General features: G+C 43.4%; 1 protein-coding gene across 1 annotated transcript in view; it reads left to right on the top strand.

Annotated features, from left to right (window-relative positions):
* ABTB2 (ankyrin repeat and BTB domain containing 2) overlaps positions 1 to 19713 on the top strand; it is a 193015-nt gene that overhangs the window by 156500 nt on the left and 16802 nt on the right. The window contains exons 4-7 of the mRNA XM_084630910.1: positions 8248 to 8400; positions 12968 to 13133; positions 16735 to 16824; positions 17275 to 17376. Coding sequence (XP_084487036.1) covers positions 8248 to 8400; positions 12968 to 13133; positions 16735 to 16824; positions 17275 to 17376 — 511 coding nt within the window. The remainder of the gene's footprint in view (positions 1 to 8247; positions 8401 to 12967; positions 13134 to 16734; positions 16825 to 17274; positions 17377 to 19713) is intronic.

The raw sequence follows: 19713 nt of genomic DNA, 5'->3' as shown, positions 1-19713 counted from the left end.
TGTAGACTTGGTTTTCTAACTAGAAGCATTGCACATTCCAGAGCAGAAACAATGCTTTCAGCCTGGAAAGAGGGAGCTTTTCCTGTTCTGAGTTAAGGTGCAGTTTATAAAAATGTGATTATAGTAAATTGCAAGTGGGCTGCACACTCAAGGACTTTTTACCCATAGTCAGTTCCTCGTAAACCCAGCAACTTTGTCATGTTTTCTAGTCAACTTTGGTTTAGTTTTAATATTGGTTTAAGTAAGATCAGAACCGAACTTTTAGGTTGAAGATATTCTAGGACTAGCTTGTTTGTGTTGCATATTCAAGGGGAAAACTGCAAGGACACCTACATTACAGAAAAAAAAAATCCTGCTAGGGGTCATTCTGGCAACTGATAAAAAGATATTCTTTACACAATTCATGGCTAACCTATGGAACTCACTGCTCCTGATCTCAGCATTAAGATATTTTAAAAAAAAGTTTAGACATTGATATGCATAATAAGAACACCCACTGAATATTAAACCCTCCTTATGCTTTAATATATGAGCCAACCAGTAACTCATGGGGTTTAGGAAGAAGCTTCCCCTGGTGGTCAGTCTATTCCACAATTGTCCATTAAGCAACTCCTTGTCCCTTCCTTAGAAACATCAGGTGCTGGCCAATGTCAAAGACATGACACTGGTCGAGACAGACCTCTGGTCTGATCCAGTATAGCAGTTCCTATCTTCCTGTCCCAGCACACTTGCTAGGTCTCCTGGAGAGAAAAATATCTGGACTCTGAAAGAAATAGGAGTCCTTTATATGGAAGCTCTTTGGAGCCAGGAACATGTCTTAGCCTGCATTTTCTAAATCACTTGCATATTATTGTTCTGTGTTCATACATAAATATATATTAAAAGAATATTAATATTAAAAGAAGCAGTTTTTTTCTGCTGATTAAAGCAAGGGGCTGGGAGTTGAGTCTGGGGTTCTAATCTGCCACTGATTTGTTGGGTGACTGTAGCAGGGCTTACCTGGTCTAGTTTTGGTTGCTGCCTCAGGTTCCCTTCTTCCCTAGTTAATAAAACTCACAATCTGAGTGTTTTCTCAATAACCCTCCCTTTTCTGGGAGTCTGGTTTATTCATGTAAAGTTCAGAACAACATATCTTCCACCCAGCCTTCCTAGCTATGTCACATCCTTGGTGCAGGGTTCTTAGCCCTGTCCATGTTGAGGCTTTCCTCTTAGCAAGCTCTTGCTCCCTGCAGGTTTCTGTCCCAGGCCTTCTGCCAAAGCACCTTAAGAGAGTTACTCAGCCTGGGCCTCTTCTCTGGTCTTTTCCTGGCTATTCCCCTGCTCTTGAATAGAGCACTCATGCCCAGGTCTTCTCTAACTGGAGTTTCTCCTCTGACTCACCCACAGACTGCCATCCCAGCAGGCCTGGGTCTTAGTCACATGCTCCCCATTACATGACCCCACTCATTTTCTCCTCCTGGGGGAGAGGGGCTACGGCTGGCAAAGGTGAGGTTGACCCACAACTCCCTTGAAGGGCCAACTCATTCTTTGACAATGACCTTGACCCACATCACCACATCATGAAATGGGCCCAGCCATGCAGTTTGGGTCAAAATGTGGGTGTCGTTTGGGTCAGGTATTACTGTTTGGCTCCAACTTCTACAGGAGTTCCGTGTTAGCCCCTACCCCTCTCTCTGTCTGTGAATAGGCATGTTTTTGTCTCCTTCCTTGGGAGTTGATAGCTAGGAAGTCAGCTGTTCTCCCTTGTCTTTTCTTTCTCTGTCTCTGTTTGGTGCCAATGGAAACAGTGTACAGTACCAAGCCCAAAACCATACATCTGAAGATTTGTGATTTCTGTCCATGTGCAGTTTGCATATAGTTCCCATAAATCGCATGGAGAGGAGTTAATGTGGCTCACACTTGACAGAGTGTGAATTATGGTGTTTACATGTGTTTTGAGATGCTCAGGTTTGCATGTATTTAAAGCAGCTACCTAGGATTAGGTAGTAGTAGTTACAAATGGAAAAGATCTATTAAATCATCCAGTCCCATCACTGCCCTGGCAGTATAAAGTGCTCCAGCACAGGACATATCAGATCAATAATGGGCTATTCCAATTATGTCCCAGGACCAGCCTTGCCTGACCTGCCAGCAGAAGACATCCTCCTCTTTCTCTCCAAACACCAGGCTCTCCTCTCTGCCGCGGCTATGCCACTGCTGGCCCCCGTTCTTCGCTCCCTTATGCATCTCACGCTATCACAGCAGGAGACCAGAGCCCAGCACAGGGAGAGAAGAAAGGAGGCAGCAGGCAGAATGTCTCCTTTCCACCCCCACTCTTCAATGCCCTAGTCATCTGGGTGTGGGAGAGGGCAGAGAGGAGCCTCATGGGACATGGACAGAGGAGACTTCAGGGAGGAGGTAGAGAGACTCTGGGAACAAGAAGAGTAGAAGCCCCTGGGGCAATGCTCAGTAAATTCAATTGACATTGGCCTCCCATCTAGGACCCTAAGTAAGTACTTGGATGGCTAGCCCATGCTACTGCAGCTACAGTGCTAACAAGCGTACATTGATCCAAGATGGAAATTACACCCCAGTGTAGACATCCTCCAAGCATTTTATACCAGTGTTCAAATGGAAGGATATTGGGGTAACTTCCTGCCCTCATGGAGATCTCCCCTTCTTTGCATACGACTAACCCATGTCTTTCATAGATTCCAAGGCTAGAAGGGACCATTGTAATAATCTAGCCTGACTTCCTGTATAACACAGGCTACAGAACATCCCCCAAATAATTTCTAGAGCAGAGTTTTTAGGAAAAACCCCAGCCTTGGTATAAAAATTGTCAATGATGGAGAATCCACCATGACCCTGGGTGGGTTGTTCCAATGATTAATTACCCTCACAGTTTAAAAGTTCACATCTTATTTCCAGTCTGAATTTGTCTAGTTTTAAATTCCAGCCATTGGATTATGTTCTACTTTTCTTTGATAAATTGAAGAGGCCATTATTAAATATTTGTTCCCAATGTAGGTACTTATAGACTGTAATAAAGTCACCCCTTAACCTTCTCTTTAAGTGAAATAGATAGAGCTCATTGAGTCTGTTACTATAAGGCATGTTTTCTTAACCCTTTAATCATTCTCGTGACTCTTCTCTGAACCTTCTCCAATTTACCATCTTCCTTCTTGAACTGTGGACACCAGAACTGGATACGGTACTCCAGCAGCAGTTGCACTAGTGCTAAATACAGAAGTAATATAACCTCTCTACTCCTACTCAAGATTCCCCTGTTTATGCTTCCAAGGATTGCATTAGCCCTTTTGGCTACAGCGTTGCACTGGAACAGCTGATTATCCACCACTTCCAAATCTTTTTCAGTCACTGCTTCCCAGGATGGAAGTGCCCATTCTGTCAGTATGGCCTGCATTCTTTGTCCCTATATGTATACATTTACATTTAGCCATATTAAAACATGTGCTTGCACCCAGCTTACCAAGCAATTCAGGTTGCTCTGGCTCAGTGACCTGGCCTCTTCATTATTTACCACTCCCCCAAATTTATGTGTCATCGGCAAACTTTATCCATGGTGATTTTGTTTTCTTCCACGTCATTAATAAAAATGTTAAATAGCGTCGGGCCAAGAACCGATCCCAGTGAGCCCCTATTAGAGACACACCCATTCGATGATGATTCCCTCTTTACCATTACATTTTTAAACCTATCAGTTAGCCAGCTTTTAAACCAGTTAATATGTGCCATGTTAATTTTATATTATTCTATTTTTTTAATCAAAATGCCATGTGGTTACCATGTCAGATGGCTTAGAGAAGTCTATTTATATCAGCACTATTCCCTTAATCAATCAAACTTCCAATCTCATCAGTAAAAACAGTTTAATAGAGGGGGCATGTCCCTAGGGGGCTGCTGCTTCTGGAAGGAGAGTTTCAAAGTCAGCAACATTTTGGGAGCTCCAGTTCAGCCTGGTGAGCCTGTCAGGTGGTGAGCCTATCCCATTGCACTTAGCAGCAGAGAGGTTGTGTGGGTAAAAATACTTCTGAAGAGCTATTTTACCCTTTGTAATAGACAAGTTGGCACTAAATACCAAGTAGTTTCTAAACATGTCCCCATGGGAGGATATCTCCTTCCCCCTTCCATGATCTTCACTTGCTAATTGAATAGTGGGCCATACTAATCAAATGAGCACAGTCTATTTTCCAGGAACAGTTATAACCGTTTTTGCTAGTGAACTTAATGTAACTTCCTTTGACAAGTCCTGTTACTGCCTCCCTCCTTGACTATGGGTCTGAGAAAGCATTTTTGTTTAAATGAGGGAGGGGGAGTAGTAGATTCACCCCTCTGCAAGAACGTATCCCCGTCACCACCCCTGGAAACATGGAGTTTATCCCAAGCTGAAGGGCAAGAGAAATGCAGGAGTTTCTTGTTAAAACATCATCAACATATCACTGTCAGATATTAATCTCACACTTTGCAAGATATACATGTGAGACATGCCCATTCTGTGCATCGCTATCATGCACTTCCCTAACTCTCATGCTAGGTTACTTGGTTTTTTTAAGGCGCCCTTCCCCCCCCCTTTTTTGGGAGAAACTGAATGAAGCAACGGTAGCTTTCTTCTGCTTTGAAAACAGAGTATGTTCTTGGACTGTATTGAGCCCTTGTAATCCAGGCACTGGGAGTCAGAACCTTTTCCAGAGCTGGATTACTCTGTTTTATGGGCTGCCAAATGTCTCTAAATGTCAAAAACTCCTAAGGAAAATGTGTCGTGCAGAGCACGGCACATACATAAGTTTATTGCTCAACTTGAGGCATCTCCCATTAATTTTCTGCAATTTTTTTTCCATATTTTCCAAACTGTGGAATAATCAACATTTGCCTGAAGACAAAGGGCACCCAGGGTAAAAGGCCAGGTAGTGCGATAGTACCATTTATTTTGTGAGGGGGTGGAGAGTGTTGGCATTTCATCCCACTGAACTGGTCTGTCTCTCAGAGAGTTTGGATCATATAACAGCAGCAAGGATCTTTGCTGACAGATTTTTGGGGAGTAAAGTAACACAAAGCTGCTCCTGTGAGCATGCCTAGGAGGGTCATATGAGCTGTGAAGAAAGGAAATAATTGTGTAAAAGGGGGCATAAAAGGAAATCCATTCCCAGGGCAGAAGTCCCATGGACGTGTAAAGCTTTCACGGATAAACAGGAGCTGAAATCTTTGGTCACTCACCTGAAGAGATAACGATTCCCTCTGACTTACATAGTAATATGGAGTGTTGGGGTTTGGGGCAAGGGGGAAGAGAACACTGTAGCTGGGCATAAAGTTATTGCAATGAAATAAGCAACGCTTCTGAGGGCACAAGGCTGGCAGGAAGGTCATTTCAACAGAGACTGCAATGGTTTGGGCAGTTTGTTCCTACATTTAGGTGCTTGTCTGAGTTTCAAAGGTGCTGAGCTCCTGACTTCCAGGGGAGCTACAGATACTCTGAACCTTTGTAAATTAGGCTGCTATTGTTTCCTAGCTATGCAGACAGCTCCCTTTTAACCCTATTCCCATTGGACTTCTGTGCTGTAGTGATATTCTTCTTGAGCACAGACTGGCTACATGTGATAATTCTGCCTCACAGGCTTGGTTTCTAGGGTCTAATGGACCAAGTAGGTAAGTGAAACACGAGCAAAGCAACTAAAATTAGAAGAGCAGCCAGCAAGTGGAGAACAAACCCTTTACTAGATGGGCTTTTTTACAGTCTGAAGTCATTCCCTCTTGGTCACCACGTGACCTACTGCCTGCTCAGGAGTGAGATTTAAAGCCTTTGAAAATTCTGCTCAGATCAGGAAACTTTTTTTATCCCACAAGCCCTTCACATTCCAGGTCTGCTGGTGACTTTGTGACTGACTCTGGTATCACATCACCAGAGGAGGGAATCCCACACATTCCGGAATGGGAAAGAAGCCTAGTGAGTTGTGGAAATGTAGCTGGATATCAGGACAGCCTTCCTACTGGTGGGATCCTATTGAGCTGTGAGATAATCTTCTGAAGGGAAGCACTAGAAGCCTCATAACTTGGCTCATTTAAAATGACTGCAGGTTGGATAAAGTGCTTGGGAATGTACTGTCAGGAACATCTGTGCATTAGTCAGGGGGCATTGACTAGGTGATGGAATGGGTCTGTGAGTTTGTGGGCATTTCTCTTCTGCTGAGAACAGCAGAAAAATGAGCACGAGGGGAAACTGTGCACTTTGTATGCAACAAAATCATGGTGCCTGGTTAGCATGCACCTTTCTAGTAGCAAAATGGAAGCAGATGGTACATGTTTTGATGTGCAGATATTCCAACTTGAAGACATGGCTGTTCAAAGCCTTACACAGGGAGTTCTGCTTGAAAATCCCATTATTTGTAATAATTTCTAACAGGATTTGTGCTTTCAATTCTTTCCCCCCCCCCATCTCCCTATGCATCACTTTGAAAATGCCTTTCAGTCTCAGCCACTTTCATTAATACCCAAGTCATTTTATATTCCTCTGTTGTGTGTGTTTGACTGATTTGAACTTTATAAAGAAGCAGCACCCTCTCCCTTAAGCCCTCCAGTTTAAATGTTCAAAAGGGAAACAACTCTTTGCTACTGTGAATCAACTCTGAGGTGGATTTAGTTATAGAGTTTTGAAGTATACGTGGTATTTTTGAGCCTAGCACTCGGGTGGCAGGTGCCTTTGGAAAAAACAAACAAATCATCATTTGTCAGGCTAGCTGTGTGGGAATACGCTGATACATTCGAGGCTGTAAATCAGGTACCCAGCTACCTGTGCTATATATGCCTGTGTAACTGTAGGGCTGTTTTCTATCTTACTGCACCTTTAAAAGTAAAGGAGGCCTCCTAGCCTGTCTCAGACATTCCCTGAGAGTTATCCCAAGATGACAAACATTATTATCATTATGTATGTTACTGTAATACCTAGGAGCACTTGTCCTGGAACAGGACGCCATTGTACTAGACACTGTACAACCACAAAAGTAGATGATCTGTGCCCCAAAGAGTTTACAAGCTAAGTAATGACAGGTTTCAGAGTAGCAGCCATGTTAGTCTGTATTCGCAAAAAGAAAAGGAGTACTTGTGGCACCTTAGAGACTAACCAATTTATTTGAGCATAAGTTTTCGTGAGCTACAGCTCACTTCATCGGATGCATCACTGAATGCATCCGATGAAGTGAGCTGTAGCTCACGAAAGCCTATGCTCAAATAAATTTGTTAGTCTCTAATCTAAGTAATGTTACAGAGTGAGTCTCTCACACACTGTACTCTCTCATGGAGACGACATATTAGTTCTTTATCTGTTTTCCTTTTCCCCTTCAGTCTAAAATAAGTCCTCCAAACTGAAAGTACATGTTTGATGTTTGTCTGTGGAAAAACATACCTGACACATAGCTCTTACAGCTCTGTTGAGACCTAGAGGGCCAAATGTGTAGAAATGGAGACCTGATCTCTGTGTGCAAGGAATGTAGAGTGAGAAGAGCCATTGATATTAACAGCACAAAACATGGATTAACCGAATGTCAAGGGGGAGCCTTGAGTAAGTTTGGTTAATTGAATAGTCAAGGATATTTTCAATGTCATAACGGATGGTCAGATCATTGTAACAAATCCCATGTGGTAGAGGCAACAGAATTGTTATATCCGTGTCAGTCCCGGGATATTAGAGAGACAAGTTGGGTGAGGTTATATTTGTATATGTAAAAGATATTACCTCACCCACCTTGTCTCTCTAGAGACAACAGGTGCATTTATTATATAAATCACTCACACATGAGGAGCTAGGACAACCCCTTCAGCTCCAAAACCACAAGCCTCAACCACTTGAGCGAAAAGAGCCTGCTGATAGCTAGGAGCAGTAGCAGGCCTCATAACCTTCTGTGGCCCAGATACCAGGAGGCACCATTCTTTATTCACTCAGTCTCACACACTGTCACATAACTCAACATGACTCCGTCTGGGGTAAACTGAAGTTCAGATAATCAGGGCTGAGCTGTCAAAATTCTCATCCCAAATCCAGTTTTTTTACCTGTTAAACTATCAGTCAGCTGCACTCAGCTAAAGAGGCAGACTTTGCTTTTACAGGGGGAGTTTTATGCAGTGATAAAACAGGGAGCCTTCTGGCCCACTTCCCAACATTCATGTCCAGGAAACTGTGGAGTACATTTTATCTCACCATACAAGATAAGAAACCAGCATTGACTGTAACGGGTCTCTTCACTCTCTGCACAGGCCCTTCATGCTTCTGCCCCCGCTGATGGAGTGGATGCGAGTGGCTATCACCTACGCTGAGCATCGGCGCAGTTTAACTGTGGACAGCGATGATATCAGGCAGACGGCCAGGCTGCTCTTACCAGGACTGGACTGCGAACCACGGCAGCTGAAGTATGTGGGCTTATCTTTACAGTCAGTTATAATAATCATAGCACTTTGTCCTTCTGTATCACCTTCCATTGGAGGATGTTCTCAAAACACTTTATAAACATCACTGAATTTAGCCTCACAGCACTCCTGTGAGCTAAGGAAGTTTTAGCCTGATTTTACAGATCGGGCACAGAGAGATTGTGACTTGCCCTCTGTCATGCACACAGTCTGCAGCAGAGGCAGGCTAAGAATATAAGTAGACTGATTCCCAGGCCCAAGTGTTAACCACAAGATCATCCTTTGCCTCTTTAAATACCCTGGTGAAGAGCCTAAGTCTAAAATGTTAGACTTAGAGAGCCTTCCTCCACACATGGATTACTCATAATTTTATAGTAAGCTGGGGCCGCTAGTACTCATTTGTGTTTCAATGATTGTCTATGTTCTGCTAAATTTACTGGTGTTAGCACTGATTTTGGTATTGTGAAACTGCTTTGTGGAACCCCAGCTAGAAATGTACACATTAGTGCAAAGTGAATTTTTCCTCCTCAAATTAATCCTGCTGCATTTAATTAATGGTGACCTTGCAGTGGACATATAAACAATAATAAATGATATTTTTAACATTGTAAGGAAAAAAATGTACTGTTACTTGTAGGTCTTTTGTGCGAAGAAGGGAGGTGAATCTAGTGGTTGCAGCAAGGGGTTTTTAGTCAGGATTTCTGGGTTCTAGTCTTAGCTTTTCTCCTGATTCTCTGTGTGGCGTAGGAGCAGTTACTTCACTTTCCTGTGCCTCAATATTTACCACAAAAGGTTGAAATAAACAATGTAAAAGGCTCTGAGGTTCTGAGATGGCACTGTAGAAGGGCAAACTATCAGCATTCTCTCTTGCTCGTTTCAGTAGTTCTCCTTTCAATCTTAGTTTCATAGTTCTTTTTTCAATCTTTCCTCTAGATTGAATGAACTGTTCAAAACTCAGGCTTCCCACTTCAAAGGTATCCTGTGCTGTTTTAATCTCCACAGGTTTTTGTAAATTCAATAGAGAGATATTGTATATGAAACACAAATGGCTCCTTAATTTCTAGGTTACATGTAGAAAAAAGAGGAAAGGGTTTTTCAGGTTCTGTTTCAGAAGTGTATTGATATAAATTAAAGGGAAATTCCTAGACAAAAAGTTTGCTAAGGTAGAAATAAGGCTGAGAGTACATACTGATAAACTACAAAGCCACCTTTAGAAACCCAGGCAATCCAGATACTCTCATATGAATGAATGGGGTGAGGGGGAGGAAAGAGGACAGGGATTCAGCCACAGCATGTGGAATATACAGGAATTCAGTTCTGTATTCTGATTGTTGAGAGGGGAGTTTCAAAACTGGCTCTTGGAAGGAGTCTGATGAAGGTTTCTATCCATGTTGTTCTGATTACAGGGGGAAAGAAAAAATCTGTAAGAAATACCAAGTGCTTTTTTCCTTCCCACACCCATATATTTTCTCCTGCTGTTCACCAAAATATACCATACCATAAATCTTTCTTTGCAACCAAGGCAGCTTTTGCATCAAATAATGCACATCATGTTTGCAGCAGAGGGCAGAAATCACAAGTCAGAATTGAACTTCATAAACGGTTTGTTCTGACCCTTCTTTTCTAAGCTGTTATCCCAAAGGCCCTAAGTATTCCCTATGATGGGGTTTTTGGAGGTGGGAACATTGACTGTGCTGCGTGAAAAAGGTGTTGAAAAGAGGGAGGTGTCCCTATTGTAGTGCCAATGACATGACCCTCTCACTTACAGGAAGCAATTGTGTCTAGTGATTAGAGCAAGTGACAGAGAGTCAGGACTCTTGGGTTCTATTCCCAGCTGTACCTCTGGCTTACTGAGTGATCATAGGCAAATCACAACTGCTCTGTCCCTCCATTGCATCGTCTACAAAGTATGATGATAATTCGCACTTCGCAGGAGGATTCTGTCACTTGGGGGGGATTTATGGATGAAAGGCGGTGTAGAAGGGTAAGTGCTGCTGTTATAATGACCTCTGTCCTAAAACTTTATATATCTATCTTCTGATAAAGATTTCTTAGACAAATAGTTCTCCACACCTGTTTGTTTGAGAGACAGTGACTATAAGATTTTCAATCCAATGCTCTCAGTGTATCATTTCAAAAAGTGATCTATAAACATCATCACTCCTCACCCTGACCTTACCTGCTTAAATGGACACCATCAACTTAAAACCACTCAGCTATCTGAGATAGCCTCACCTATTGTTACAAGCATAGCTAAGATCACTGTAACCCAGAGAGATGAGAGCCAAAGGTATTTCTCTATTTTTCTAGATGGCTCACTTTGTGTATTTGACAGCAGTCAGTGTGTAGTCAGTTTCACTATTTCTGTGGCATTGGTTAATGAGTTTCCCCTTGTTTTGCACAGAGCACTTACTTTGAAACTAGGACAATGTGACTGCAGAGCCAAACAAATGAACAGAGTAAGGTCGCAGCTCAAGGGCAGGCACAGCACCTGAAAATACATTTAACTCATTTACTGAAATTCACTAGACTTCAAGTTGACAGAAGCTAATTGTTCTCAGGGGAACATAGGAATCTAGTATCATAATAATAACATTTATCATAGCAGTGTGGTCTGCTTGTCCATCTAATCACTTACCCTACCTCCAGGATTGACTGTTTGTCCACCTGTGGCCTCTAGCAGTGGTCATTGGTCCTTCGCCTGTTACCTTACCTCTGGCAGTAGCTATTGGCCTGTCTACTGCATTCATCTTTGTCTAGTGCCTGATGATTCAGACAGTTCACTCCTCCATAGACACCTTTTCACTGACCTGCCCTAATAACGACAATCTACATGAAAAATCTCTCACAATAACAAAATTCCAAGACTGTAATATTACCTTCCTACTGAATTTTTCCTAGGAAATACTTAGACATTAGCTCCTTTCTGAAGGATCGTGTTCTGCCCTGGGCATAGTTGACACTTCTTTGGATAGCCCCTGGACACTTGCATAGCCCGTGAAGCACCTGTCCCACTTGCTAGGAGCATGTGATTTGAGGTGGTTTTCAAGTGTAAGTCCCTGCATTGTGGGGTGAAGTTGGGACCTACTGAACCCATCTAGTCATAGCTGCAGTGTGGTTTTCCGTCCACAATGGGGAGAAACACCATTGTAGGTGGCACCTGCTCAGCTGGGCCTGAGCTGAAGGCCTTGTCCCAGGCACTGCAAACCAACACCTGTAAAATGAAAGGGATGGCTGGAAAATGCTGTTGCATGGCTTTGTACAGGCAATACAAGTGCAAGGTATTCCAACCAAGTGGGTGTTGTAACACCTTTTCACCTAGTATAGGCAAGTTCTTAGTAAGAACTAAACGGGCAAGCGCTTGCAGTGTATTAGCCCAAGAAGTCATTCTGTGTGGCCCTAGGCAACTTCTTGATAGTGTCTAGTCTTAAACCAAAACAATCTTCCTACTTAGCTCCACTGGATAGAGGCTCACATTGGACTCTCACCTAGTGTACCTCATGCTTGTAGATCACCAAAGTCCTCATATGAGTTTTGGCTGTGGTATTGTGCTGGACTCCCACGTACAATTAGGCCAGCCACTAGATGGGTGAAGGACTTTGCTAACTGGACAAGTCTGTTGTGGCATCTGGTCACAATTTGTCATCAGCCTGCAAAGACAAGAGTATGAAAAGTTACCAGATAAGTTTGAGACCCTGCGTAAGTTTCATGCACAGCCTTCTAAAACCATGAATGCATTACTTCTCTGGCAGCCCACGCAAAGTTTCAAAAGAGGTTAAAATATGTTGAGGTTGTCTAATTTTTCAAAGGAAGTTGGCAGCCAAATACTGCAGCAGCTGGGAGTTTGCGCAAGAGCCCGTGTCAGGACAGGCTGCCAGTGGAGAAGGCAGCAAATGAAATCACACAATGTGGGTGACCATGTCAAGGTTCAGTTGAGATAGGAAATGCCTACAACTTGGTGATGTTCCTTCAGTGCACAAGAGAGGCTCCTAGCCTCAGAATTCAGATGTCTCTCAAAAGATAAGTCTGGAGATTTACAATAATCTCCAGACTCCTTTATCTTTGTTTAGAAGCAGATAGCTTGGTAGCTGTCAAGAGGATGAGAATGGAAGGAAAGGAGCCTAATATAAATATAGCCCAGGAGTAAGTTTGCTTTTATTGGGGTGGATCTGAGAATGGTCTGCCACCCAAAAGAAGATATGGACAATCTTCATTATAATGCAGGGATGAAAAAATGTGGGAGTAAGGTGATAAAAGATCATGATAAGCAAAATCTTATTTGGGAATAGTAGCCAGGCTCTTACATAGAGCCATAATGATTATTTAATCATGGAACTATATTTGTACTTTTTATTTCAACAGAGTTCTTCTCCCTCTCTTTCTCTGAATATGATTTCATATACATTTGATGCATTACAATTATATAACAAACATTTCTGCAGGCAAAATAGAAAAACCCAATAATGGAGCATAAAGCCATCTGGAGAAGCAGTACTATAACTAATTGCTTATTTAAAACACAAACCCTCCTGAAATGATTGCTGCACTTTTTGGCCTTTGTCCTCAACAGACCTGAATGCTGTTTTAGCTCTTTCCGAAGACTGGATGCTAAGGCTGCTACTGAAAAATTCCAGCAGGACCTGGGTTTCCGAATGTTAAATTGTGGAAGGACTGATCTAATCAACCAAGCTATAGAGGCACTGGGACCTGATGGGGTTAACACAATGGATGATCAGGTATATGAGAAGACCCTGAGAAAGTTTTCCTGCATGAGCAAATTAAATATTTTTTGTAGAGGCAAATCAATGCATGATGACTCAGGTATTTTTCTCAAGTTCTAGCTTGGGTTAGCCTGTGAACTCTTAAAGAGAACTGTTTCTACATCGCTTGGTGAGCAGCTGCATTCCCTGGAATGCTCTATGGCATGTCTTCAGCAGAAATGGAGGATAGATTAGTATTCAGGATATATAATAGGAAAGCTAGATTTTGTTTTGCACCTAAATGTTTGCAAAATTAAGATACCTACATGCTTGCTGCCAGTGACTAGTTCTCCAGTTGAAATTCAGGCCAGGTCAATGAGGAGTGACCAAAAGGTGTTACTATCTGATGGCTTTTGGGTGACCTGTATGAACTGAGTTAGATGCTGCTCTTAACGCCCCAGTTGGAACCCTCTACAGAGAGGCCAAGAAGAGCTCAGCAGGCAGATGACTTCTCTATCCTTTCACTTCTGAAGTGGTCTCTTCAGATCTGAGTTGAGGCACATGAACCAAATAGCCTGGAACTGCCCATACTGACTCTGTCCCAATGATTAACAGTGGACTTCCGTACAGGGCACCTTTCCTTGCACTGAATTTACTTTGAATTAAAAAATTACTTTGAGATGACAGTACAATAGTTGTGGCAATGAGCAGGAGCTGCTTCTATTCGGGGACAGCAAGATACCTATTAGGAGTGGAAAGGTTGACAAACATATTAAGGCCCAGCTTGACAAAGCCCTGGCTGGGATGATTTAGTTGGGGTTGGTTCTGCTTTGAGCAGGGGGTTAGAGTAGATGACCTCCTGAGGTCTCTTCCAACCCTAATCTTCTATGATTGTATAATATCTATAGTGCTGCACATCATTGCAGGCTTGCAGACTATATTTTAAAATAGACCCACCTTCACAAATGCACATACACCTATTGCTTCTGGAGTGGGGGAGAGGGGGGGAAATTGCCTGTAAGTGTGCAAACAAGCATTGTCCATGCAAGGTGGTTGTGCACAGGTGAGTTATTAGATGCACAATGACCTGATTTACATAGGCTTTTGTGGGCATAGGGGCAACAGCACACATTTGTGGGACAGCCTGGAGGAAGACTAGCGCCACTTTTAAAACAATACAGCTGGCTCCAGTCTGTTTTGTTTTGTGAAAATCTGCCACTTGGGGGGTTTTTTCCCTCACATTTTTGTGGTTTCAGGATATAAAGCCCAGAGGACTTTTGTTCTTTCAAAACAAATCTTTGATATTTTTTGCCTCTGATACTTTGTTCAGTGACCTGCTGATTTATTTACCCTCACACCAAAGAAATCACAGCGCAGAGCCAATTGCCAATTTTTTTCCCTTCAGCCAGACAGAGGGTGGGGGGTTGTTTTTCAGCCAAACTCTGCACTTCGATGGTTTTTGCTGACAGCACAAGCTAAGGGGTTTAAAACTTTGTAAACAGTTGATATCATAGTCTCATTATCACCCGATTGATGTCATATTGTAGCCAATCCTACTGGAGGATTTCATTGAATTAGTGTTAAGGATTGCTGTACTGGTGTTTACTTTGCATGTCCTCAACAGAGGACACCTCTCCCAAATTTACAGCCCAGCATCCTAGCATCTTATTGACTAAGGAGGCTTGGAGGAGGATGTCTAGGGAGACACTGCTGTTCTGTGATTAGCCACTTGTATCACTGTGAAACAATGCAAGACGATTCTCTTCTTTCAGAGTCCCAAGGTCTGATCATGCTTTCTCTGCTGCATTACCAACTAAGGATGGGGTTAAATCAAAACCCTAGATGTCAACTCTACCATATGTGGGATCTGGATCCAGATCTGAACTTTGCAGCTGGCACCTGTTTCTGTAATGGGATGTGCCAGAGCCAGCATGCCTATGGAAAACTGACTTAAGGCCTGGAAACAGAACCCAGGTCTATTGGACAGCAGAGTGGAGCATTAACCAGAGTGATACCTAGCCAGCCCAGCTGATACATTCATATTAGACTTACCCTGGCTAAAGGAAATCATTCTTAAAATGCTACACAGTAGGCAGGAATCTCTGAGTCATTATAGGCAGGTGTGACTGCCCCACTCATGGCGAGCAGAGCTGGACAAAACTTTCCTGGTAAGGGCCACCCAATCAGATGGAAGTGAGATAGCCGCTGGCCCCACCATTCAGAACCAGTTTCAGATTTTGAAGGTGTTTGTCTGAAGTGTTTGTTCAGACCCAGCTCTAGTCGTAGCCTCAATACTCAGAGTAGGGTTACTGAGGTTTGAGCTTGGAGCAATGTCTTGGGCTGATTTATGGTTTCCAATGGATGCCATTTGCTACTCATTGGTTTCATATGGTTTTGTGGGGAAAAAATAAAACTCAGAGATTTGGGGTGAGTTTCCTTTTGAGTTCTTGGTTTTTATCTGAACCTGAAATGCAGATTAAAACTTGTGGGGAGGGGAGTGCAAAAGGCCCATGACTCAAATGGAAAGATGGAGTTATACAAACCCCTTAGAATTGAACCCCTGAGTTTGGCAGGGCTCTAGTTACAAATAGAGATGGCCCAGAACCTAAACCACAGCTCTAACTCTGAATCTACAGCTGAATTTCCTACCCTTGTCATGTGCCTGCATCAAAGCCAAACCCCAGCTCCAAGCATTCCCAGAGAAGGCAGTTCCAGCTTCGGATCAGAACTGTCCCAGGTCTGGGGGCATTCAGATTCTGGCCTTTTCAGAGAGAAGCTTGAGCAGCATGTGTGGGATCCAAACTCCACACCTGGCATTTGGATCCAGGGTTTGATTCAGGCCCCTTTGTAAGAATGAGGCTAGATTATTGTTTGATTAGTGCAGACATGCCCCTTTGTGAAAAATTCAATCAAATAAAAAAAAATTAAAAAACCCAGATAATGAAAAGTGAAAGAACCTGAGACGTGAGCTTCAGTCTATTTCATCATGAAAGCATTTTGGCCATTTACTTGGCTTGGCTATTTCTGGAGTGGTTTGTTTGTAAATACGGCCAGTCTAGCTCATGAGTAATCTCTGGCTGGTCATTGTTTAAACAGAGAGAAAGCAAGAGAGAGAGATTTTATGGGTAGAAATGTTCTGTCAGTGCTGAAATACTTTAACAAATATTGTTTTGCCAATGGAGATCGTATTTGCCAAGTAAACTTCTCTGTGTTTGTTTCTGCTTAAGTTCCCCTGGCCAAGGAGGATGCAAGGAGCTCTATTCCTTTCCTGCAGCCTTAGGAAAGGGGCTGCCTCTAAAAACATGGCTCAGTGCAAAGTTTAGGATTTTAAATAACCCATTTAAAATGACTGCTAGCTCATCTGCTATTTATTCAATGTAGGACATATCACATTCCTATTTTAATGTCTTGATTTCCCCCGCAGCACACAGAAATCACAAATGCATATACATCCCCTGTGCACACACGCACACATTGTATGTACATCACACACTGCACATTATTTATATATATATTATAAATATACACACACACACCTATATTGCAGACCCAGCTCCATCAGCCCCTTTGGCCGATGGACTCTCTGCTGTGAGGCCTGTAGATACAGGCTAACTGTTGCTGACTTTTCTTCCTGAAGGGCGTGACCCCGCTAATGTATGCCTGTGCTGCTGGAGATGAAGCCATGGTCCAGATGCTGATTGATGCTGGAGCAAATTTGGACATACCAGTAAGTAAGGGTCAAAACCAGAAAACCTGCTCATCTTTGATTTGTAAATAAGCAGGATCGGTTATGAAATCGCTCCCGGCAACCAAAAGCTCCAGCTTGTGGAGTTTGTGCACCAGACTTACTTTCAGAGCTCATTGTTTCAAGGTTTTGGGAGAAATAAAGCCCAAAGCCCCTTGGAGTGCGCAGTGGCTGAAATAATGATTGACAAAGGGAGCAAAAAAGGTCTCCTTTTGGAAAGGGCTGCCACTAAGGGAAATCAATAGGCACATTAGAGAAGCCCAGACGAGAGAACACAATGATCAGCCCAGGCAGCACTCGCTGAATGGTGTCAGTCTGTCACTACCAGGGATTGTTATTCCCCAGGGAAATGCCAGTTACAGTAGAGTCTGAAGAAGATGGGAGAGAGACAGAGACTGCTATGGTCAATAACTGAGCTTTTCATGTTCCCAGGTTCCTGGCAGCAATCCCCGATATCCCTCAGTCCATCCCGACAGCCGGCACTGGACTGCGCTCACCTTTGCTGTGCTACATGGACACATTTCTGTAGTTCAGGTAAGCAAAGGGGAGGGAGACACAGTTGTGATGAATCCTTAAAATATACATAGAGAATGAGGGGTGATCTATTTCTCTGAGCACAGGGCAGGGAGCCAGGACCTCCTAGCTTTTAAACCAAGCTTAGAACTGGGTTCCCTTTGTTGCTTTGGTCTTTTTAAAATCACTGATTATCCATGTACCTGTAAAATGAGGGGAATGTGACATGCCTTACAGTGTTGGTGGGGGTTGATTCGTTAAGCTCTGGAAAGGCTTTGACAATGAAACATTCTACAAATTCTTATTCTTTTTTCTAATTACTATTTGTATATTAATGTCTTAAGTTTTTCTGGCCTCAAAACAATGTGGATCAGCCACTAACAATGGTGTCTGGTGAACTGGTGCTTTCAGGGGAGTGTGCCCAAGTATGGGCAGAGTGCTTGGTCAGCATGTTTCTTGAAAGTATTAGCTATGGCCTGGATACTTTTTATAGGTGCAAAAATTGAGTTGCCTGTCCATTCCTGCTTAGAAGCCCGCTCCTGAGAGAAGAGCACCCTGTGCTCCCTTTGCATGCTCCAGCCCTGAAAGCTCTGACTCTCCTACAATGGGTTCTGAATGTATCATCAGTAGGAGTGCTGCTACATCCAGCCACTCCTTTGCTCACTAGGTACATTTGGATTCCCTTCCTGCAAGCTCTGTGCATGCTCATTGCCAGTCTTTCTGCTGAATTCACACAGAGAGCATGCAGAATTGGATGCCGGGGTGCCTTGTGGAGCCCTCCAAGGTACCCACTCTCTCTCTCTAACTTCAGAGTGAGTCAAAACTGATCCACAGGAGGTTTTCAGCTGCTGGTGAGGCAATAAGCAATTTCTATTCAGCTCTCAAGGAAGACACAACTATAAGCTAATGTGGGGTTTTTTTATATTTGGTTTTACAAATGTATGCAAATATAAATGCAAATTAGATTCATCCTTCATGTCCTTGGCAAGTTGCCAGTGCACTCTTTGCATTTCAAAGGTTGTACAATTTTAATTTACATGTGAGATAATACATGTGATACTCTCAGGAGACAGTGCTGAGAAATACATCAACAAGGCTCCTTGGACTGAACTTAGCCTTCTGCTCCTCTGGGCCGTATTATGTTGCCTGCAGCAAGTGTTTATTCACTTAGATGTTTTAAGTATTTAAACTTCTAAATCTAATGTCAAAACCTTCCCTACAATGATCATCACTGAAAGAGTCCTATCTCCGCTTTCTCTGAATGTAGTGAAGCCCAGTGGAATTGCCTCTTTCTTGATATCCATGACTGGATTTGCCAGATCTAGCTTCTCCATCAAGGGAGAAATAAATTAGTAAATAGAAAAAGTCATTGTCCTCCACCAGCAATATTATGCTGAAAATGTAAATGTGAAATTACCAGGCACAATCATACATCCAGTCTGTGCCGAGGCAAGGGATGTAATAAATTGGTGACCACCTAGGGCTCCATGATTGTCATTGTGCTGCATACTATGGCTGCTCAGAAATGCATGCCATACCAGCAGCATGAATAGAACCCAGATCCTCCTGCTCCAAAAGCACAGGTTCTTGCCATGTGAATTAAAAGGAGATTAACTCCATCAACTACCAGCAGTGTAAGGTTTATGCCATATAGCTGGATGATTGTGACTCTGTCCAGTAGAGGAGCAGTGGTTTTCCCAGAGGAAAGAATCCCAACTAGCTGCCCTCTATGGCTATACATGGTCAACAGGGTGTCTGCCCCTGCCTGGAAATACAAATGCCCAGACCTGCTTTGTTGTTCTTATAAATGAAGGGTTCTTCTTCAAGTGCCGCTCCCTATGTGTATTTCCCAGTGGGTCCACGTGTGCCCGAGTCTGGCAATTCTAACAAGCAGTGTCCATTGGCCTGCACTTATACAGTAGTTCACCTCATGCTCCCGACCGAGGGCATAAGAGCCATGCACAGGCCATAACCTCTCCAGTTCCCTCTTACCACCACATGGCCTGTGTCAGAATCCCTGTGTCCACGGATTTCTCCAGCTTTTATCCTTGTACTCTAAGTCAGGGGTGGGCAGACTTTTTGGCCCGAGGGCCACATCAGGGTACCAAAACGGTATGGAGGGCTGGGTAGGGAAGGCTATGCCTCTGCAAACAGCCTGGCCCCCACCTCCTATCCACCCCCTCCCACTTTCCGTCCCCTGACTGCCCCTCTCAGAACCCCCGACCCATCCAACTCCCTCTGCTCCTTGTCCCCTGACCGCCCCCTCCAGGGACCACCGCCCCTAACCGCCCCCTGGGACCTCAGCCCCTGTCTTGCCATAACTTAGAGGTTGTAAGGACAAGCTATATTGTCTCACAG

This window comes from Lepidochelys olivacea, assembly GCF_965140295.1.
Source record: "Lepidochelys olivacea isolate rLepOli2 genome assembly, chromosome: 6".
Taxonomy (NCBI): Eukaryota; Metazoa; Chordata; order Testudines; family Cheloniidae; genus Lepidochelys; species Lepidochelys olivacea.
Note: the sequence above shows the minus strand (reverse complement) of the source record. Positions and strands in the feature narration are given on the sequence as shown.